Consider the following 18,070-nt stretch of genomic DNA (forward strand, 5'->3'; position numbering starts at 1 on the left):
TCTATATCTTGACATATTTACATGGCACCTATTACATCATGGATAGTTTAAACAATAAAGATTCACCCAAGTATATAACATTTTTCTGGGTTAATAATTTAAATAAATTTTAAAAAGCCTCCCCTCAAAAAAAAGATGAGTTACATTATACTGAAGATATTACAATATTAGAATGTTTAACAGAAGGGAGGGTGTTAGGGGCTGGGTGAGAAGGGTGAAGGGATTAAGCAAAGGGAAAAAAGATTCATGGACACAGACAACAGTATGGTGCTTGCCAGAGGGTAGTGGAGGGAAGGTGGTGTAGAAGGTAAAGGGGGATAAATGGTGATGGAAAGACTTGATTTGAGGTGGTCAACAATACAATATACAAATGATGTATTATAGAATTGTATACCTGAAACCTGTATAATTTTATTAACCAGTGTTACCCCAATAAATTCAACGAAAAAAGAATGTTTGTATACTAGTTACTTTTTAAAATACAGACATATTATATACATATAGTTTGTTCTTCTCTATAAATTCATTTAAATGTATATCTATGATTATACTATCAAGGTAGAAAGGATAAATTATAATCAGAAAGAAACTCCTTTGAACTGTTTTTACTAGCAAAAGAAATAATCTTTATTTTAAAGCCTTGTTTATTTTCATGTGTGAAAGTGTGAAGATCACTCACTAGCTTTGCTGTGTTTAAGTTTTTCTCTCTATAACCATTAGGTTGAAACTTAACCAAACTAACTTAAGATGTAAAAATTCGTTATATTAAATAAAATTAGCCGGGACATGGAAGTTGAATCACATGATCCTGAACTTCTGTGGTGATGGCCCGCCCTGGTCAAAAGGATGTATGATCACTGACTTTTTAGGCACAATAAAATGCAGAGGATAGCCCTGGCCAGTGTTAAAGCATCGTCCCTTGGATCAAAGGGTCACAGGTTTGATTCCCAGTCAAGGACACATACCTGAGTTGCAGGCTTGATCCCTGCCCCGGCGAGGGTGTGTTCAGAAGGCAACCAAACTATTTCTCTCACATGGCTGTTTCTATCTCTCCCATCCTCTCCCTCTCCTTTACTCTCTCTTAAAAAAAAAAAAAAAAAAAAAAAAAAAAAAAAAAAATCAATGGAAAAAATATCCTCGGTGAGGCTTAAAAAGAAAAAGCATATAAATAGGCTGATTACAATTTAATTTAGGTGGAGCTACCTATTAATTCTTCATGGCTCTAGAAACATGAATATCTATCTTAAAATTCTCAGTAGCAAAAAAGAAGTAACCACAATATCTGTTATGAAATCCTAGAGCATATGGGAACTTGTGTAACATAGATAAATTTGCTTCCACTAACACCCAGACTTAGCCCTTGACTTCCCCTACCCTCTTTGCTGCCTTCTCTTCCCATCATCCCTCCAACCTAGTTTCTATTATCAGGAATTTAAAATGAACTATTATATAAGAAGGATTTCAAAGAAAGAAAAACATGATGTGATTTTTTCAATCACTTAAAGCAGGGGTCTTCAAACTACGGCCCGCGGGCCACATGCGGCCCGCAGAGGAGTCTGATCCTGCCCGCCAGGTTTTTTGGGCAGTGAGCGCAGCCGAGGTGTTACAGTAGGAATTAGTAGTTCATATAGTCCGGCCCTCCAGCTCTCTGAGGGACCGTGATCTGGCCCCCACTTTAAAAAGTTTGAGGACCCCTGACTTAAAGATAACAGTACTGATTAACTCAAACTATAAATATAGAAATGACCACTTTTGATATATACTGAAGATTTTGCTCTTCAATTACAATTCTCCCATATTTCCCAAAGTTAGGATTCTACTAAGAATCCTACAAGGATGATTAATTTTAAAGTCAAAGAAGTCAAATCTTAGGACTTTCTATTGTAAAAGGCCAGACAAGTTTTGTTATTATTATACCTCTGTGGCTTATATTATAGAAATGATAGGTTCTTAATCACATTCACACCCATGAAGTCGTTTCTTGAATGGCACAAACCAGGCTTTCAGTACTTAAAATGTTATGATTCAAATTCCTTTCTTTTAAGAGATAATAATCTGCACTACATAATCTAAAATAGGATTAGTGGCTATTTTTAAGTAACCTAAATGATGACAAACTTAAGCAGTAAAGCAAGGCTAAATACATGAATCTGTTCATATTTACAGGATGCTCCATAGAATAATTGGAGCATCCATGGCATATACATATATGATTGTATATACATTTCATTACCTAAATATTATTTAGTTCTTCTAACTTATGTCTTCTATTAACAAGTTATATGATATTTGCAACCAACAGGCCACTAATAAAGCCCTCTGAGAGCTTTACCTTCCCTAACAAAGAGGGATAAGACTGACCTCTGAGGTGAGCAGGATGGTAAACCAGTTAGGCTGTTTAAAATGAAGTTCATTATCTTGAAGTATTATAAATTCTCAAATTATAATATATCTTCAAATTGCTATATACATAGTTTAAAAGTTTAAAAATTTTGTTAAAATTAAAAACTGTTAAAAAATAAAAGAATTGCTTCCCTTACATCAGTTCCCATTACATCAGAAATGTACTTTTTTTTCGTTAATTTGCCTCTATGAATTATAACAAAAAGCTTGAATAATTGTACTTTGAAGTTCATAAAGGATCAAATATAGTAATATATCCAATCCACTTAAAAGTGATATACTTTTGGCTTCAGACTTTTATTTTAAAGGTTTTAGAGGGCCAGATTATATGGCTATTGCAAATCTGGGAAATCTTTCAGATACATGAGATAAAAGAGAAAATTGAAAAGACAAAAGTAAATAATATTTCCATTTTGTACCACCATTCAGTAGTAATAGAACTATTCAGTTAACCATTGGTTAAGTAGTTAATGATGCAAAAGTAACCATTTAGTTATCTCCCTACATGATTCACATTACTAATGTAATTTCTAGACCTTTCAATAAATTAAAATACCTGTTTATTAAAAAATAAGTATTTTAAATAAAAACCCTTAATTGAAAGTATAAAATCTTAGACACAACTAAAATTAAAGCATGAGTAATGGTCATTTTGGGGGGGAAAAAATCACTAAAGACTGATATATTGTGCCAGAACATGGTTCCTTTTGTGTGCCTTTAATGTGTCCAATTCTTTTAACTTAAATTTGGATGGCAAGGAATGGGGTGAAAATGGGCAGCTTGTTCACAAACACAAACCTTCTCTTGGACATCTTATGAGTGATACGTTAATATGTTAAAATCATGAAAAACCTTTCTAAAATTACGATATACATGCCCTTTCAACACAAAAACATGTCATTATCATTGATGGCATATAGCTTCTTCAGTTCCTTTTCCCTTCCATAGAATTCCATTACAAACACCACCACATGACTAGTAACTCAATATAAAATAACTTCTCCCAAATTCTCCTAATATGATCAGTCCCCAATAAACACCAGAGAACAAATACCATCAACTTGCACAACAAAGAGTCCCAAGGCCTAAGAGGCTTAACACTCATATATCAGTCATGGCTGCATAGCTGGGAAAACGAACATCATGATGGACTCCTGCATTCTTCACATTGTGCTCATGGACAAAGTCAGTGTAGTTTCTATGAACAGGCTGGGGCGGGGATAAGGCCCTTGTGTTCCACTGGTTTCCACCACGTTGGCAGCAGTCACTGGCAGCAGAGAGCCTGGATGGTTGGGGAGTGGGAGGGGAGCACAGTTAGTCAATAGGAATAGGAGAAAATTGATGAGTAAGAGGTAATAAAAGAGAATGACCAGCATGCACCACTGCTACAAGCAGTTATCAACATCTCCATGCAAACACATTAAAAAATAAAAAAGGTGGGAAATCCCACAAAGTTACATGTAGTGGAAAATGTAAATATGAAAATATGTATAATTGATCAGTCTGTTAAGTGAATTAAATAAAGAAAAAATTTCATAGAGAGCAAGACACTCTGTATCTGTCCTTGATGTTGCTATCAAAATCAAGGCAGAAATGATGTTTGAGGTTCTAATAAGAAATAATATTTATACTCAACTTAGTTAAAATATGTCATAGTGCAATTCTACATAAAGACAAAGGCACATATAAAAAAGGGCAATTGTGAAAATTATTCCCCAAACTTGTGATCTCACAAATTAAGTGAAATCCACAAAATAAAATTCAGAATGAGGTGTTTTTTTGTTTTTGTTTTTAAATCTATGCTCAGAGGCTATGTAATTTTACATCGATGTTCCCAACTAACAAGAGAACTTATATTTCTTCTATAATCGAAGTTCACAGGAGCTGAGAATGAAATTCAATAGGTACAGATAACGTGATATTAGAAGCCCCCTCCAAGAAATAGATTGAGTAACTGCATTAGATGCCTTTTACACACAGTGCTATAGAACAGGCCTAGAGAACTATGAGAGTGAAACATGCACACAAGCAGTTCCTGGTTAGAAATGGTCAGAGTCCTCCAGTAGAAAGAAAACATTTACCAAGGTTCAGAAAATCAGGGTTTTATGACATGAACAAAAAGGGCAGCATATACTTAAGATAACTATAAAGAAAAAAAAAATAACTCCAATTATAAAAGACATATAAAGATATTTAAATATAGTATTTTTTCTAACTCAACCAAAATATGAATATTCATTACATTTCCATAGGAAAACTGGAAAAAAAAAAAACTGGCTAAAAGTTTTTTACAATAAAATCATCTTCGGTTCAACTGGAATAAATTTGTTCATTAGATATAACCCATAAAATTCATGACCCTCAATATAGGGTCTTTGAAAATTTAGGACATTAAATTAAGTTTATGTTCTCCCTATATATGCAAGATTTTCCAAATATTATTCAAATTTTTATAAATGGTTTAAATATTTAAGATAAATTGTATCTCAAAGGGTGATACTTATTGGATAATTCTAAGTTAATGCTATGCTAAATCATTCACTGCAATAATGGTGTCATTTACAAGACACTGGGAAGAAAAAGCTACAGAAATGAATAGGGAGTAGGTTTAAATGAAATTAGTTAAAACTTGGCCAGAAACAGAAAATAGTCCATTACTCTGCCCAACTGTTAAACCTAGGGAGCATTTCTAAATGTTACTTATGTATCACTTTCTAAAGGAGGACTTTTATAGTCATTTAAAAGTATTAAGAATCAAAGCATGCAGAAACAAAGAAAGAAATATGGAATGCATTTTAAATTAGGGCTAGGGAGTCCATTAACACCAAGACACATCAGTTCTGCATTATTTTTGTGCCACTGTTGACATACACTGAGGCTGATTAGGTTTTAGGGATCACCACTTTACTCCATTTTAGCAAAAGAGATCACAACACAATTACATAAAAAACACACAGCTCCAAATTTTTCATTTTTCTTCTAAGTCAATATGCTCAGATTCAATATTCTCTCTTTATAAAGGCTGCACCAAAGGAACTAATTAACTAGATTTAAATACGTATGCATAAAAGTTGGACACCTCAATATTTAATGTTACAATACAGGATGCAAAGAAATCAGGCTCATGTTCCACACAAATATAAAAGGTAAGCATGTATTAAGAAAATTCTTTTATAGTTGAAATCCCAGAAGCACTACGTTTTCTGGCCTTGGTGGTAACACCAAAGAGATGAAACATAGCTGCTTGTTGGAGCCTTGTTTTCAGTAAGATATTGAAAAAAATTCTTCTTAATGGCTTAAAAAACTAAAAATTACAATTTGACATTTAGAAGCCTCACTATTCATACTTTAAGTGTGTTGTGCCCACGTGCACACACACAAAAGCCCCCCCCACCATACTCTCAAGTAGAAATAAAAAATAAAAAATAAAGGGTAGACTCCCTCAATTTCAGAAACTAATCAGGTTATTTGAACTGTAAAAATATGCCCAACCATCAAGAGCAAAGCACCTTGCAGTTAGTTAAGCCAAAATAACAGAGAAACACAATTACACAGGAAAGTCTGAAAATGATCACCAACCACTGTGGACCCACCACCATGAAGGAAGAACTGGTTGCACAGAAAGCTGACCAAAACCTTGAGATCACCACAGAAACTCAATAGATTTCAGGTAGTAAAACTAAGAGCAAGAAAAAAAGAGAGAGAAAAATCCTATGAATTAAAGTTCATTTCATAAATAGACACAAAATTTGCAAAGATGATGCAATCAACGTGACCGGTCAGATAATTTCCAAAGAGCGCCTCCAAGCCACATACATTTAATTGGGGGGAAATGAACCCCACAGATTAACCCAATAAGCCACAAAGTATCCATATTTGTATATTTACTATTAACCTAAAAAAAATATTATAAATAAATAAACAACCCTGGAAATCTAAACAAATGAAATCTCTTCCCTCTCATCAGGAGTATTTCATGCTTTGTTTTATTGGACTATAATCATGTTTCCCTTATGCCTTTTATTCAGTCTTTAAAGAAGAAAACACATCCAAAGGGTAGCACCATGTTGTATGGAACAACATGTAACAAACATATTTTCCTTATAGGATTTAGAAAAAGGTCCTATTGACTATCATTGAAATCTTTTTTAACAGACCGTCGTCGTCGTCACACACACCCCCCCCTCCCCCCCCCCGCCCCGCATCAAACTCTCAGAACATGCTAACCAAAACGAGGAGAGCTGTCTATGGTCTCAATTTAGACAACTGCACTCCCGAGCTTCTTCATCCACAGCTCTTATTTTTCCCATCCCAGTAACTGCTTAATAGTATGCCTCTTTTCAGCTTACAAATATGAATAGTTTGCTTTCAATCATTTAAAGTACTCTACAGTTATAGCTGGAAACTTATAATACCATTAAGCAAGCAATATTTTCTTTTGGCTTAAGAAGCTAACAAACCATTTCCTGTCATGCTGGTCTGTTCCAGGACTCCTTGGAAGATTCCCCGTCTCCACCAGCAAGGGGCCAGAGGGAATGGAAGAAGTCACCAGCGGAGTAGATCTCATACCCCAAGCCTTTGGACACAAGTTATAAAAATCATTTATCTTGCTTAAAGGATCCCTTCACCAATTAAAAGAACATTAAAATGGAATACTATCTATTGATACAGAGTTAACAAATATAATGTAAATAAATGCTTGTCTGTTATATGTCACCTTGAAGATAGATAGTAACTGAATATTAACATTTGATTCATTTTATAGGATTTACAGAAACAGAAAGTTTTACAGAGCACCTGTTCTATTCACAACACCTTAGAGAAAATAAAGGAGGGTTTCACATTACTAAGCCACTTTAGAGATAAAATAAAAAATTCTTCCAGTTATACCACTATGAAATTCAATTAATAAAATATTAGTTTCTATAACAATTACCGTATTTTTCGGACCATAAGATGCACTTTTTCCCCCCCAGAATTGGGGGGGAAAAGTCCCTGCGTCTTATGGTCCAAATATAGCCTACACATATACTTTAAAAAAAAAGTTTTTTTACTTGCCCGGCTCTGTGTGGTCTCTGTGTTGCTTGCCCGGCTCTAAAATGGTTCTAAATGCTGCTGTTTACTTTACAGGGTTGATTACATGTGTTTATGACTGTGATGTTGGGTTTTAATGCACATAAAATATTTTAGGACACTATTTGTTTCAGAATCTTTTTTTCTTCATTTCCCTTCTCTAAAAACTGGTGTGTCTTATGGTCTGGTGCGTCTTATGGTCCGAAAAATACGGGTAAGTACAGTGTTTTAGTGCTTTAGAAACTTAATATTAAGAAGACTTACCTGTTGAGAGTCATTACTCTGAGCTGAAACATTACTGTGAACACTGTAAGGGGGGAAATACATTAAAATCTATTAAAAATCATATACTGGTACAGGGCTTCAGGTTGTCAGATGACAATAAAAGTAGCTATATTTTTAAACACATTAATTTTGTTTCAAATAAAGAAAAAAATTACTGTTGCTTAAAACAAAAAATGTAAGGTGCCCAGAAAACATTTGCTTTTATAAGCAAACACTTGCTTGTCTATAGTCTGCTTATTTGGTATTTCCATGTATTTTAATTGTGTTTTTTGTAGATGTATTAAATGTATTTTAGATATACCACTAATCTTGTTTATTCACTGGACAATATATCCCAAAGATGACAAAATAAAGATGCTTTAAATTCAAGGCATTAAGCACCAATACCTACATAAACGTATCTGTCACTTCTTTGGTATAGTCCTACCCTTTCAAGATTTTTCAGTGTCAGCAACAGCTCAGCATTTTATAACTCAAAAGGCCTTAGTATAAAGTTAGAAACTTCTCTGTATACCTTTCCCTCCAAATGATTTATTGTTTTTAAATTTTTAATTTCACTTATTTTCTTCACTGCCCCTCACAAAACACTTAAAAAACCTAAAGCTATAATTCAACAAAATAAATAGGAAAACTCAGAACAGCTGCTATTAAAAAAAAAAAAAAAAAAAAAAGAACATTCAATGAGGAACTCAAAGAGGAAATAATACCACAATAAAATGAAGGAGAGAGAGGATACTTTCAGACCCTCTAGCATAAACATAATTAGTATTCTAAAGTAAAGAATTCAACTAAGGCAACAAAAATTTTGTTCAAAGTTATTAAAGAAGTTCCTTGAAAATCATAAAGTAATGAGAGATTTAATGAGTGCCAGTGCTGTTCAGTGATTAGTGTTGGTCTGTGCACTGAACGGTCTCTGATTTGATTCTGTTCAAGGGCATGTACCTGGGTTTCAGGTCTGATCCCTGGCCCTGGTTGGGATCAGTGTCTCTCTTACATTAATGTTTCTCTCCTCCCCCTCCCCCCCCGCTCTTTTCTTCCTCCTTCCCTGTCCTTTCCACTCTCTCTAAAAATCAATGGAAAAAATATCAAGTGAGGAGTCTAAAAAAGTAATTAAAAAAAAGAATGCTTCTTAAATGCATATTCATGCAAAATAACATAAAATCATTTAAAAAATAAGATTTAATGATCACTGTGTTCCAGAAAAATGATACAGAATTAAATACATTCAGCTCTTTATTGTTAAACTATTGACTCTTGAGGACAAGTAAAGAATATTTCAGTTACCCAAAGGAGATTTAAAATCCAATTATTATTAGTATCAGGTTGGCACAGACTTCCCAATAACAATATTCAAGAATATTATACCCAGCCAAGATGTCTTTCTAATGAAAGGAAATAGGCAAAGCTTATCAATCACAAACAAACTCTGACTACAGCATCCAGGAGCCTTTCTTAGAGGAATAAAAGCGAAACAAAAACTATCTGATGATGAAAGGACTTAAAAAGGACTCACATGCCCTAGCCAGTGAATACAGCATCGGCCCAAAGATGGAAGGGTTGCAGGTTTGATTCTTGGTCAAAGGCACATACCTCAGGTGCAGGATCCCCAGCCCTGGTAGGGGTGCACATGGAAGGCAACCAATCGATGTGTCTATTTCACGTTGAATTTTCTCTCTCTCTCTCTCTCTCTCTCTCTCTCTCTCTCCCCCCCCCCCTCCTCCTCCCCCCATCCTACTACTCACTCTCTAGAAATCAATGGGAAAAAATATCCTCTGGTGAGGATTAAAAAATAAAAAGAACTCACAAATAAAAAAGTCTTGCTAAAAGGCTGAGTGATGAAGTAAGTTATTTTATGTTTGTTTGTTTTTTTAATCCTCACCCGAGGATATTTTTTTTAATTAATTTTAGAGAGAGGAAGGGGGAGAGACGGAGAGAAACATCAATGTGAGAAACATTGGTCGGTTGTTCCTATATGCACTCCAACCAGGATAAAACCCACAACCTAAGTATATGCCCTGACCAGGATATAAAGGTGGACAGGATGATGCTCCAACCAACGAAGCCACTCGTCCAAGGCCATTTCGTGCTGTTTTAAAATTAATTACATCTCTAATATAAGTTGAGTCACCAGAATTTGCACTACCATTGCCTGGATTCAAATCTAAGCCACAGCACTAGCTATAACTCTCAGAATTTCAGGTTCCTCATTTGCATGAAACTATTAGGAATATTAAATTAATTAATAACAAAGCACAAAGAACACTGATAAAATGAACTGGAAAAAACAACAAAAAATATTGTTTAATGTAGATCTGTTGCCAAGGCATGAGTTATTTTTACTACTACTAATGTTGCTCTTTTCAGAGTACATTATATGTTGGTTTAAGTAACCAATAATCCCAAATATTAATGAAATCTGATCCCACCTGATTGGTACAGAAATTCTGGAGCTTTTCCTTAAACTGGGAATAACCCCAGGAAGTGAAGGATAAAAGATGAGTAACAACATGAGGAAAAAGTACTTAAACAACTTACGTTGACTGATCAGAGCTTTGTTTTCAAACAGTTTGAAATGTTGAAAGTACTATTTTCTCATAATTATATTCTTTCACCTCCACTAATGTAAAAGTAGGAGCACTTCTCACTACTGACATAGTCTAAGCTCCCCTTTTAAAGGATCACCTGCAATAACTGATACCTTTTGCTTTATACCACCTCTATTCATCTTCTCCTCACCTTCTTCTTTTCCTCTTTTCTGTCTGAAAAATTCTATGCTAAGCCTGTAGAAAAAATGTGATCATTCAAAATGTCACCTCTTAAGATACTTCATATTGTTAGTCAAGACTCACAAGAAAATAGAAGATAAAATAGTACAAGTAAAATGACTAACATGAGCCAATTTAAAAATTTGTTACTCAAACTGGCACAGTACAAGGTCAAGAAACTTTTTGGGTCAAATAGTTTTGCTTTTTCAAACAGTACTGTTTTCCATGGTTCACTGAAGCAAAACTATTCATTCAAACAGAACTACAAGGGCAAGACTAAAAGGGCATTCATGCCAGTCCAAGCTCAGGCTCTCAAGCTCTACTGAGTAATGCTGAGTAACCTTCAGTCAGGAGAGCTGAATGCCTCTTCCTCCTCCACAAACGACCACTTTCATTTCTAGAAGTTTATTCTAATAAAAAAGTAATAAAGTATCACCACTTAAATATCCCATTTCTAATATGTTCATTACTCGAGAAAAAAAATTCATTATTAAAGTTAAATTAATTTTAATTTTAGAAAACTATAGTCACCCATTTTCTAGTCAGAAATGTGTATATCAAAAAAACTGTAAAGAATGATAAACTCTTACATAATAAAAGACTTAATTTTTCAATTATTAATACATATCATTGCTTGAATGTTTTGTTTATATTTCTGCTGACTTCACCAGGTTATGTTCTTTAAGATCTAATATTCTGTCCCAGTTTCCCTTTCGGGAAAGCAAGACATGATCTCTTAAACAAAACAAAACAAAACAAAACAAAAAAATTTTTTAAAAGTTTAAAAAATACAGAACACCTCTAACATTTCTCTACCAGTATCTTGACAGCACTGGTTATATGTAATTCCAAGGAAAACAAAATAACCAACAGCTAAAAAAATTTCAGGGATACCTTTAAAAAAGCAGACTGCTTTTGTGATGAATCAATAATCACAGCATAGCTTTCTAGGTGAAAAACAAACAAACAAAAAAACCCAACAACTAAAGACATCCCAAGGTGAGGCTGACCATAATCAGTGTACACAAATTTTAAAAAGAAATACATTTTAATGTCCTGAACCTGATACTTTAATAGGGATTCCAGAAAACTGATGCACCTCAAGGTTGAGAAGCATTATTTGAAACTATATAATGTAATATATACTATTAGAATTTATTGCTTCATCAGAAGTAGGACTTCTAGAATGATGGGTTGAGCTTCCTCTCCCCAGTAAAACAAAGATTTAGCTATTGACAATTATTTTTTTTTAAATCATCAAAAGGCATATATCAAGTGGAGAAACATTTATTCAAGAAAATCTTCTAATTCTCAAGAGCCAAGCCTGGCAGTTTAGCCACAATTTGCTCCCCTTTCCCATTTCCCCAAGCTCATTGTGTGGAAGCTCTATTCCAGGCTGGTGCAGCCAAAAAAATGAACTCTTTCTCAGCAATGCACACTTTAAATCAATTATTTTAAATATGCTCAGAAAATAAAGAAATCAAATCTAAAGAAATAAAGGAAAGTATGAGAACAAGGTCTACAGAAATATATATCTGGGTTGCAATTTAATCCTAGCCCCGATTGGGGCTCTTGCAGGAAGCAACCAATCGATGTGTCTCTTTCACACACCTCTCTCTCTCTCTCTTCTCTCTCTCTCTCTCTCTCTCTCTCTCTCTCTCTCTCTCTCTCTCTCTCTCTCTCTCTCTTCCTCCTCACTCCCTTCCATTCTCTCTAAAAACCAATAGAAAAATATCTTCAGATGAGGATTAACCAAAAAAATAAAAAACATAATAAAGATCTCATATCTAATCTTCTACCTTTAAGAAACTAGAAAAAGGGGAGCAAATTAACCCTAAAGCAAGCAGAGGAAATGAAATAATCTATCAGAGTAAAAAATTATAAAATAGTCCTAGCCAGTTTGGCATCGGCCTGCAGACTGAAGAATCCCAAGTCTGATTCCGGCCAAGGGCACATGCCTGGGTAGCGGGCTCAATCCCCAGTAGCGGGGCATGCAGGAGCAGCCGGCTCATGATTCTCTCTCATCACTGATGTTTCTCTGTTTCTATCCCTTTCCCTTCCTCTCTGAAATCAATAATATATATATTGATTTATATAAAATTATAGAGAAAAATTGATGAAACCAAAAGCTGTTCTTTGAAAAGGTTAACAAAACTGACAAACTTGTCCTGGTAGCTGTGACTCAGTGGTTAGAGCATTGGCTGGCATACCAAGGGGTTGAAGGTTTGATTGTCAGTCAGAACATATACTTAGGTTTTGGGTTTGTTTCCCAGTTGGAGCATGTATGGAGGCAACTGATTGATGCTTCGCTCTTTCTAAAAATCAAGAAAAATATATCCTCAGGTAAGGATTTTAAAAAATGAATAATGGGGCATCACTAACAACCTTCCTATGTAATAAAAGCATAATATGCAAATCAACCGAACTGCAGAACAGGTCGCTATGATGTGCACTGACCACCAGGGGGCTGCTCCCAGCCTGCAGAAGCTGCTCCCAGCCTGCAGGCCCCCTCTCCCCACCACCGATCGCCCTGCCAGTCTTCCCACAGATTGGTCCTGATCACCGGCCAGGCCTAGGGAACCTACCCGTGCATAAATTTTGTGCAACAGGCCTCTAGTGTAATAATAAGGAAAAGTGAATAATATGAACGACTGTGTGCCACAAATTACATAACTTAAATGAAATGAAAAAATTCTAGAAAAACATAAGCTTCAAAACTGGCTCAAAATGAAATCTGAATAGACCAATAACAAGAGATTGAATTTGAAATTTTAAAACTTCATACAAAGAAAAAAACCAAGCAAGATGGTTTTAATGGTGAATTCTACCATACATTTTAAAGAATACCAATTCTTTACAAACTCTTTCCAAAAGATAGGAGAGAAGGAAACATTTCCCACCTCAATTTGGTGAAGCCAGATACCTGATACCAAAAACAGGTGAAGACATTACAAGAAAACTACAAACCTATATTTTAGATCAGTGTTTCCCAAAGTGTGGTACGCGTACCCCCAGGGGTACGGGAAGAGTTTGGTGGGGGTACACGTTGCACCGGAGTTTGGTGGGGATATGCACTGCACCGTGCTTAGCTGCGCCTAATTCTACGTTCTCATGAGTACAAGGGGTACTCAGCGTTATGAAAATTATAGAAGGGGTACACATATATCAAAAATTTGGGAAACACTGTTAGATGAATAAAGACAACTCCACAACAAAATATTAGTGAATCAAATACAGCAACATGTAATAAAAGGATTATACACCATGACAAAGTGGAATTTATCCCACAAATAAAATTAATTGCTTATCTGCAAATCAACCTTTCTTTGAATGCATTGTGTGCAAGGACTGTAATTTATTCATCTTTAAATCCTCAGTCACATACCAATAACTAATGTATGTCATCCTCATTATAAATAGCATATCCACACCCACCTGACTTTTTATTTCTTTAAACTGTGTTATTTTTTTCTGTCTGGCACTATGTGTCTATTCCCAAATGCTTAGTGACAATTTAAAAACTTTAATAGATCTTCAAAATACTTGTTCAATTAATGATAGCAACTACATAAATTTTAAAAATTCTATGTTAATTCCTAAGATGCAAGAAATTACCCACCTGAGTTCTTCAGGTTTTGCTGGACCAGCTGACAGAATTAAAAAAAAAAAAAAAAGTTCTATTAGTTTTCCTCTTACATGGTAAACTGCATCACTGTTCATAAAAGCAAGTCTGGACTAAATGTATTGTAAGCCATGGCTCCCAGCCATAGATTTAAAAACCTTCATTTCAGATCATTAAAGTCAATATGGCAATTACTTCCATTTTTTAAGTAGCAAAATAAGCGTTTCTCTCTTCTTTGAAAACAAAACCATCAGCAAGCCTTCTAGAGTGCGCTGAGTACAATGGAGTATTTTCAGTTCAAAATAACAGGTAACTTACAAGTTTTAAACCATCACAAATTGAAATGGCTTCATTAATAGCTATATATTATTTAATGTATAGACATACCAAAATTATAAATATAAATCATATTTTTAAAAAATTGACACTGCCAAACATTAGATCAGGGCAATTGTTTCTGGACAATTGGTGATGAGCCCAATATTGAACATACTTAAAATTCAGTCTATATTTTATTTTTTAAATATGTTTTTATTGATGTGAGAGAGGGGGGGGGGGAGGAAAAGGGAGAGAGAAACATCAGGGAGAGAGAAACATCAATCAGCTGCCTCCTGCATACGGCCTACTGGGGATCGAGCCCACAATAATTGCCCTGACCGGGAATTGAACCAGAACCTCTCAGTGCATGGGACGATGCTCAACCAATTAAGCCACACCAGCCAGGGCTCAATCTGTATCTTACTACAAACTTAAACTTCAAACCAAACACAAGTTTTAGTTTCTTTGTCAAAGTAAACCATGCTTGTTATTATATAATTAGAGTAATTTACTAGAAGTAACATTTATGAATTTGCAAGTATCTATGGTAAATATAGTGATGATTAAATTTATTATTTAATAACTTATTTCACAGAATCCTTAATAATATTGTAATACCATCTGACATAATCTTTACTTAAAATTTATTCATCACTTATCAATGTTTTTAAAAGTTCGTAAGGGAATTTTAAACATTATTATGAGTGAGATCTATAAGACAAAAAGGGAAGGAAAATGTTTTTCTGCAGAATAACTAAAATAGTTAATACGAACAAAAAATGAACACAAACTTGGTACAGTGTTTTAATTGGGATTAAGATAAAGTTTAATCTCAGCAAACATGTAGGCTTTTTCCTTTTGTATTTTATTTTATTAAAATGATTATGCCTGAATCAAATTCAATAAATGAAGAGTACTTTAGCTGACTCTAACAAACTTCAGAGTCAGACAACATCCTCCCAAGTGAACAAGACCAGTACCATCAACACGATGGACTGCCAAGAACGAACAATCCTTTGAAACGGCAGCATTTACCTTTCATCTGTAGAGTTCGCCGAGAATATCGTTTGCTGGGTCTTCTTTCAAAGGATGTTGACCTTCTTGCTTTATTGGTTTTTGTGGTCTGATACTCAGTTTTCCCACTAAAATAAATAAGATATTAATAGGAATAAGATAATTTAAGACCAACAGTAATCAGACACATAAATGGGAGAAAGTATACATTGGGATTCTTCTTTAACCACCCTGAATTTCATCCTGAGGAAAGCGCTGCTAGGAATAGTCTTGATATCTCCCTCGTGACATCATTCTTTCAACTCTTAGGTTTGTGTAAAATATGCAACACACAAATTAAATATAATTTTTTCTTAAGCATGCACATCGCCTAACATAATAAAAAGTTAGATGTCAGTGCTTTTATGGAACTACCTTCTCTTCAATGCAACTGTGCAATTAAGTCAAGATTTTTTTCTAATTGCAATATAGTTTTCAGAATAATGTTCCAGAAATATTTAAAACTATTGTCCCACTGTTCTTGATTTCCACTGAAATTGTTAAGAAAATGCCTCCCCACTTTTAATATAGATAGAATAAAACGAATCCCACAGAATTATCTTGCCACATTATTTACCCTTCTTCTTTAAAGTTGTACTGACTGATTCTCATGGTATGATAAAAACTCACAATTAATAATATACTCTCAGGTAAATCAAAATATTCCTACTTACAACCAACCAACAAGAAGTCTAGAATAATAGTGGAATTTCAGGTTTATAAAGGACGAGAAATGTTACCCAAATTAATTTCCCACTCAGCATAGGATACCTTTTCTCTATATGGTATTCAGCTGTTGGATGAAGATGCCTTAAAGCTATTATATGGATTTAAATTGGAGGCTAATTAAAATATAAAGGTCAACAGGGATATAAAATCCATTACACCATTATAATGTTTCCTATCTATTCTGGAAATTTAACATAATTTCCTGTCTTATTTTGGCCAATCGAAAACACTGGCAAGCCACTTTATTTCCCTAGTCACCACATCTTTAAACTGAGGGTTGGCCTGTTTTGGCCTCTCTGAAAGAGTGAAGGATATAGCAGAAAGCTTTTAACATCAACCTATATCTAAATCGTGATCCTAGCCGGATAAATCCTGATCGCTGAGATCCCTTCTGCACAGGGCCTCGGAGACGGAAGAAGGCATGGTGCTCCACAGCACATTTCCATAAATGTTTGCACGCTTTTGGATGGTCCAGCCTAAAAACAAACGTGTGTTCCTGCTCTTTGCCCTGAAAAACAAAAGAACGCAGAGAGGTAATTATTAGGTCAGACATTCCTATCCCGTTACTCAGCTACAAATTCAAACCCAACAATACCAAGAATCAATAAAACATTTTGTTTGCTCCCTGAAATCAAGATACTCTTTATAGCTGTCTATATAAAAAGGAAGAGCTGAAATCATTTTCTCATCCAATATAAAAATTATTCCTAAAAAGATCCTCTCTACTTATATGACTTCATTTCTCAGAGATACGTAAAATGAGGGTTTATCTGCCATATTTTGGAATATATTATAATTTAAAGATAAGATCTGGCAATATTTACCAAAAGACTTAAAAATATCCATATTCTTTGTTACTGTAACCATTCTCACAAGAATTTATATATAAAAAACCCTAATATGCAAATAGACAAAAAGGCAGAACAACCGAACAACTGGTCGCTAACGTGTGTTAACCATGAGGGGGAGCACATGGGAAATGGTGGGTTGTCGGCAGCAGGTGGCAGAGCACATAAAAAGGTGGGCATCAGCTGCGGCGGCGGTATGGTAGAGCAGGTGAGCAGGGGCACCAGACCACGGTGGGGCGCTGGTTGATGTCATCAGGGCGAGCCTCTGATGGTTATAAAAATTCTTTGCTCCCGCATGCCACAGTCCTCCCAGGAGCTTGCATCTGCTGCCAGCACCAGAGCCAGAGCTGCTGCTGGCACCCACTGCTGGCGCATGGCGCCTGTCCCAATTGCTTGGCATGATCAGCGGGTGAGAGGAGTGGCTGCTGACCACGATCGTCCCCAGGACTTCTCCACCTCCCCCTGTTCCTGAGGGGTGGCCAGGGCCAGCACCTGCAGCTCGCACCCACTGCCAGTGGTGGAGCTGCCACTTGCACCCACAGCCTGTGCCAGAGCTGCCGCTTGCACCTACTACTGGTGTCCGGCACCAGTCCCAATTGCTCAGCACCGTCAGCAGTTTTGAGCGGCGACTGGTAGCCCCAATCGCCCCTGAGGGATTCTCCACTTCCTGCTGCTCCTGAGGGGCAATTGGGGCAGTAACCACCGCTCACACTTGCTGATGGTGCTGGCCCCACTCACACCCGCTAGTTGCGCCAGTCACAATCACTCCATGCCATCAGAGGGGGCCAGCGGGGCAGGTGTTATCAGACCATGGAAGCAGCGGCAGCAGCAGACAGGAGATGGGATGCCTGGGCAGAAGGGGCCAGGTGGGGGTGTGGAGGATGGGCCAAGACCTGCCCTTGTGCTCACCGCAACCTCACGGCCTACAATTCCTTTTAAGGTGCAAGAGTTCATGCACTGGGCTCCTAAGTCTA

At 35.8% G+C, this 18,070-nt stretch overlaps 1 protein-coding gene across 6 annotated transcripts in view; it reads right to left on the bottom strand.

The window, feature by feature from the left end:
• The window catches only part of EPB41L5 (erythrocyte membrane protein band 4.1 like 5), a 161,644-nt gene that overhangs the window by 71,943 nt on the left and 71,631 nt on the right, over positions 1-18,070 (bottom strand). For 4 of the 6 annotated variants that reach the window (XM_084892222.1, XM_084892221.1, XM_084892219.1 and 1 more), the window contains 5 exons: positions 16,587-16,756; positions 15,502-15,608; positions 14,146-14,173; positions 7,741-7,783; positions 6,864-6,979 (listed from right to left, as the gene is read on the bottom strand). In XM_084892222.1, the coding sequence (XP_084748348.1) occupies positions 6,864-6,979; positions 7,741-7,783; positions 14,146-14,173; positions 15,502-15,608; positions 16,587-16,756 (464 nt within the window). Of the gene's footprint in view, positions 1-968; positions 3,686-6,863; positions 6,980-7,740; positions 7,784-14,145; positions 14,174-15,501; positions 15,609-16,586; positions 16,757-18,070 lie in introns of those variants that run through there. The other 2 variants (XR_014795732.1, XM_084892223.1) reach the window with 2 other exon arrangements.

The sequence above is a fragment of the Pipistrellus hanaki genome (genome assembly GCF_964339955.1).
Source record: "Pipistrellus hanaki genome assembly, chromosome: 8".
Taxonomy (NCBI): Eukaryota; Metazoa; Chordata; class Mammalia; order Chiroptera; family Vespertilionidae; genus Pipistrellus; species Pipistrellus hanaki.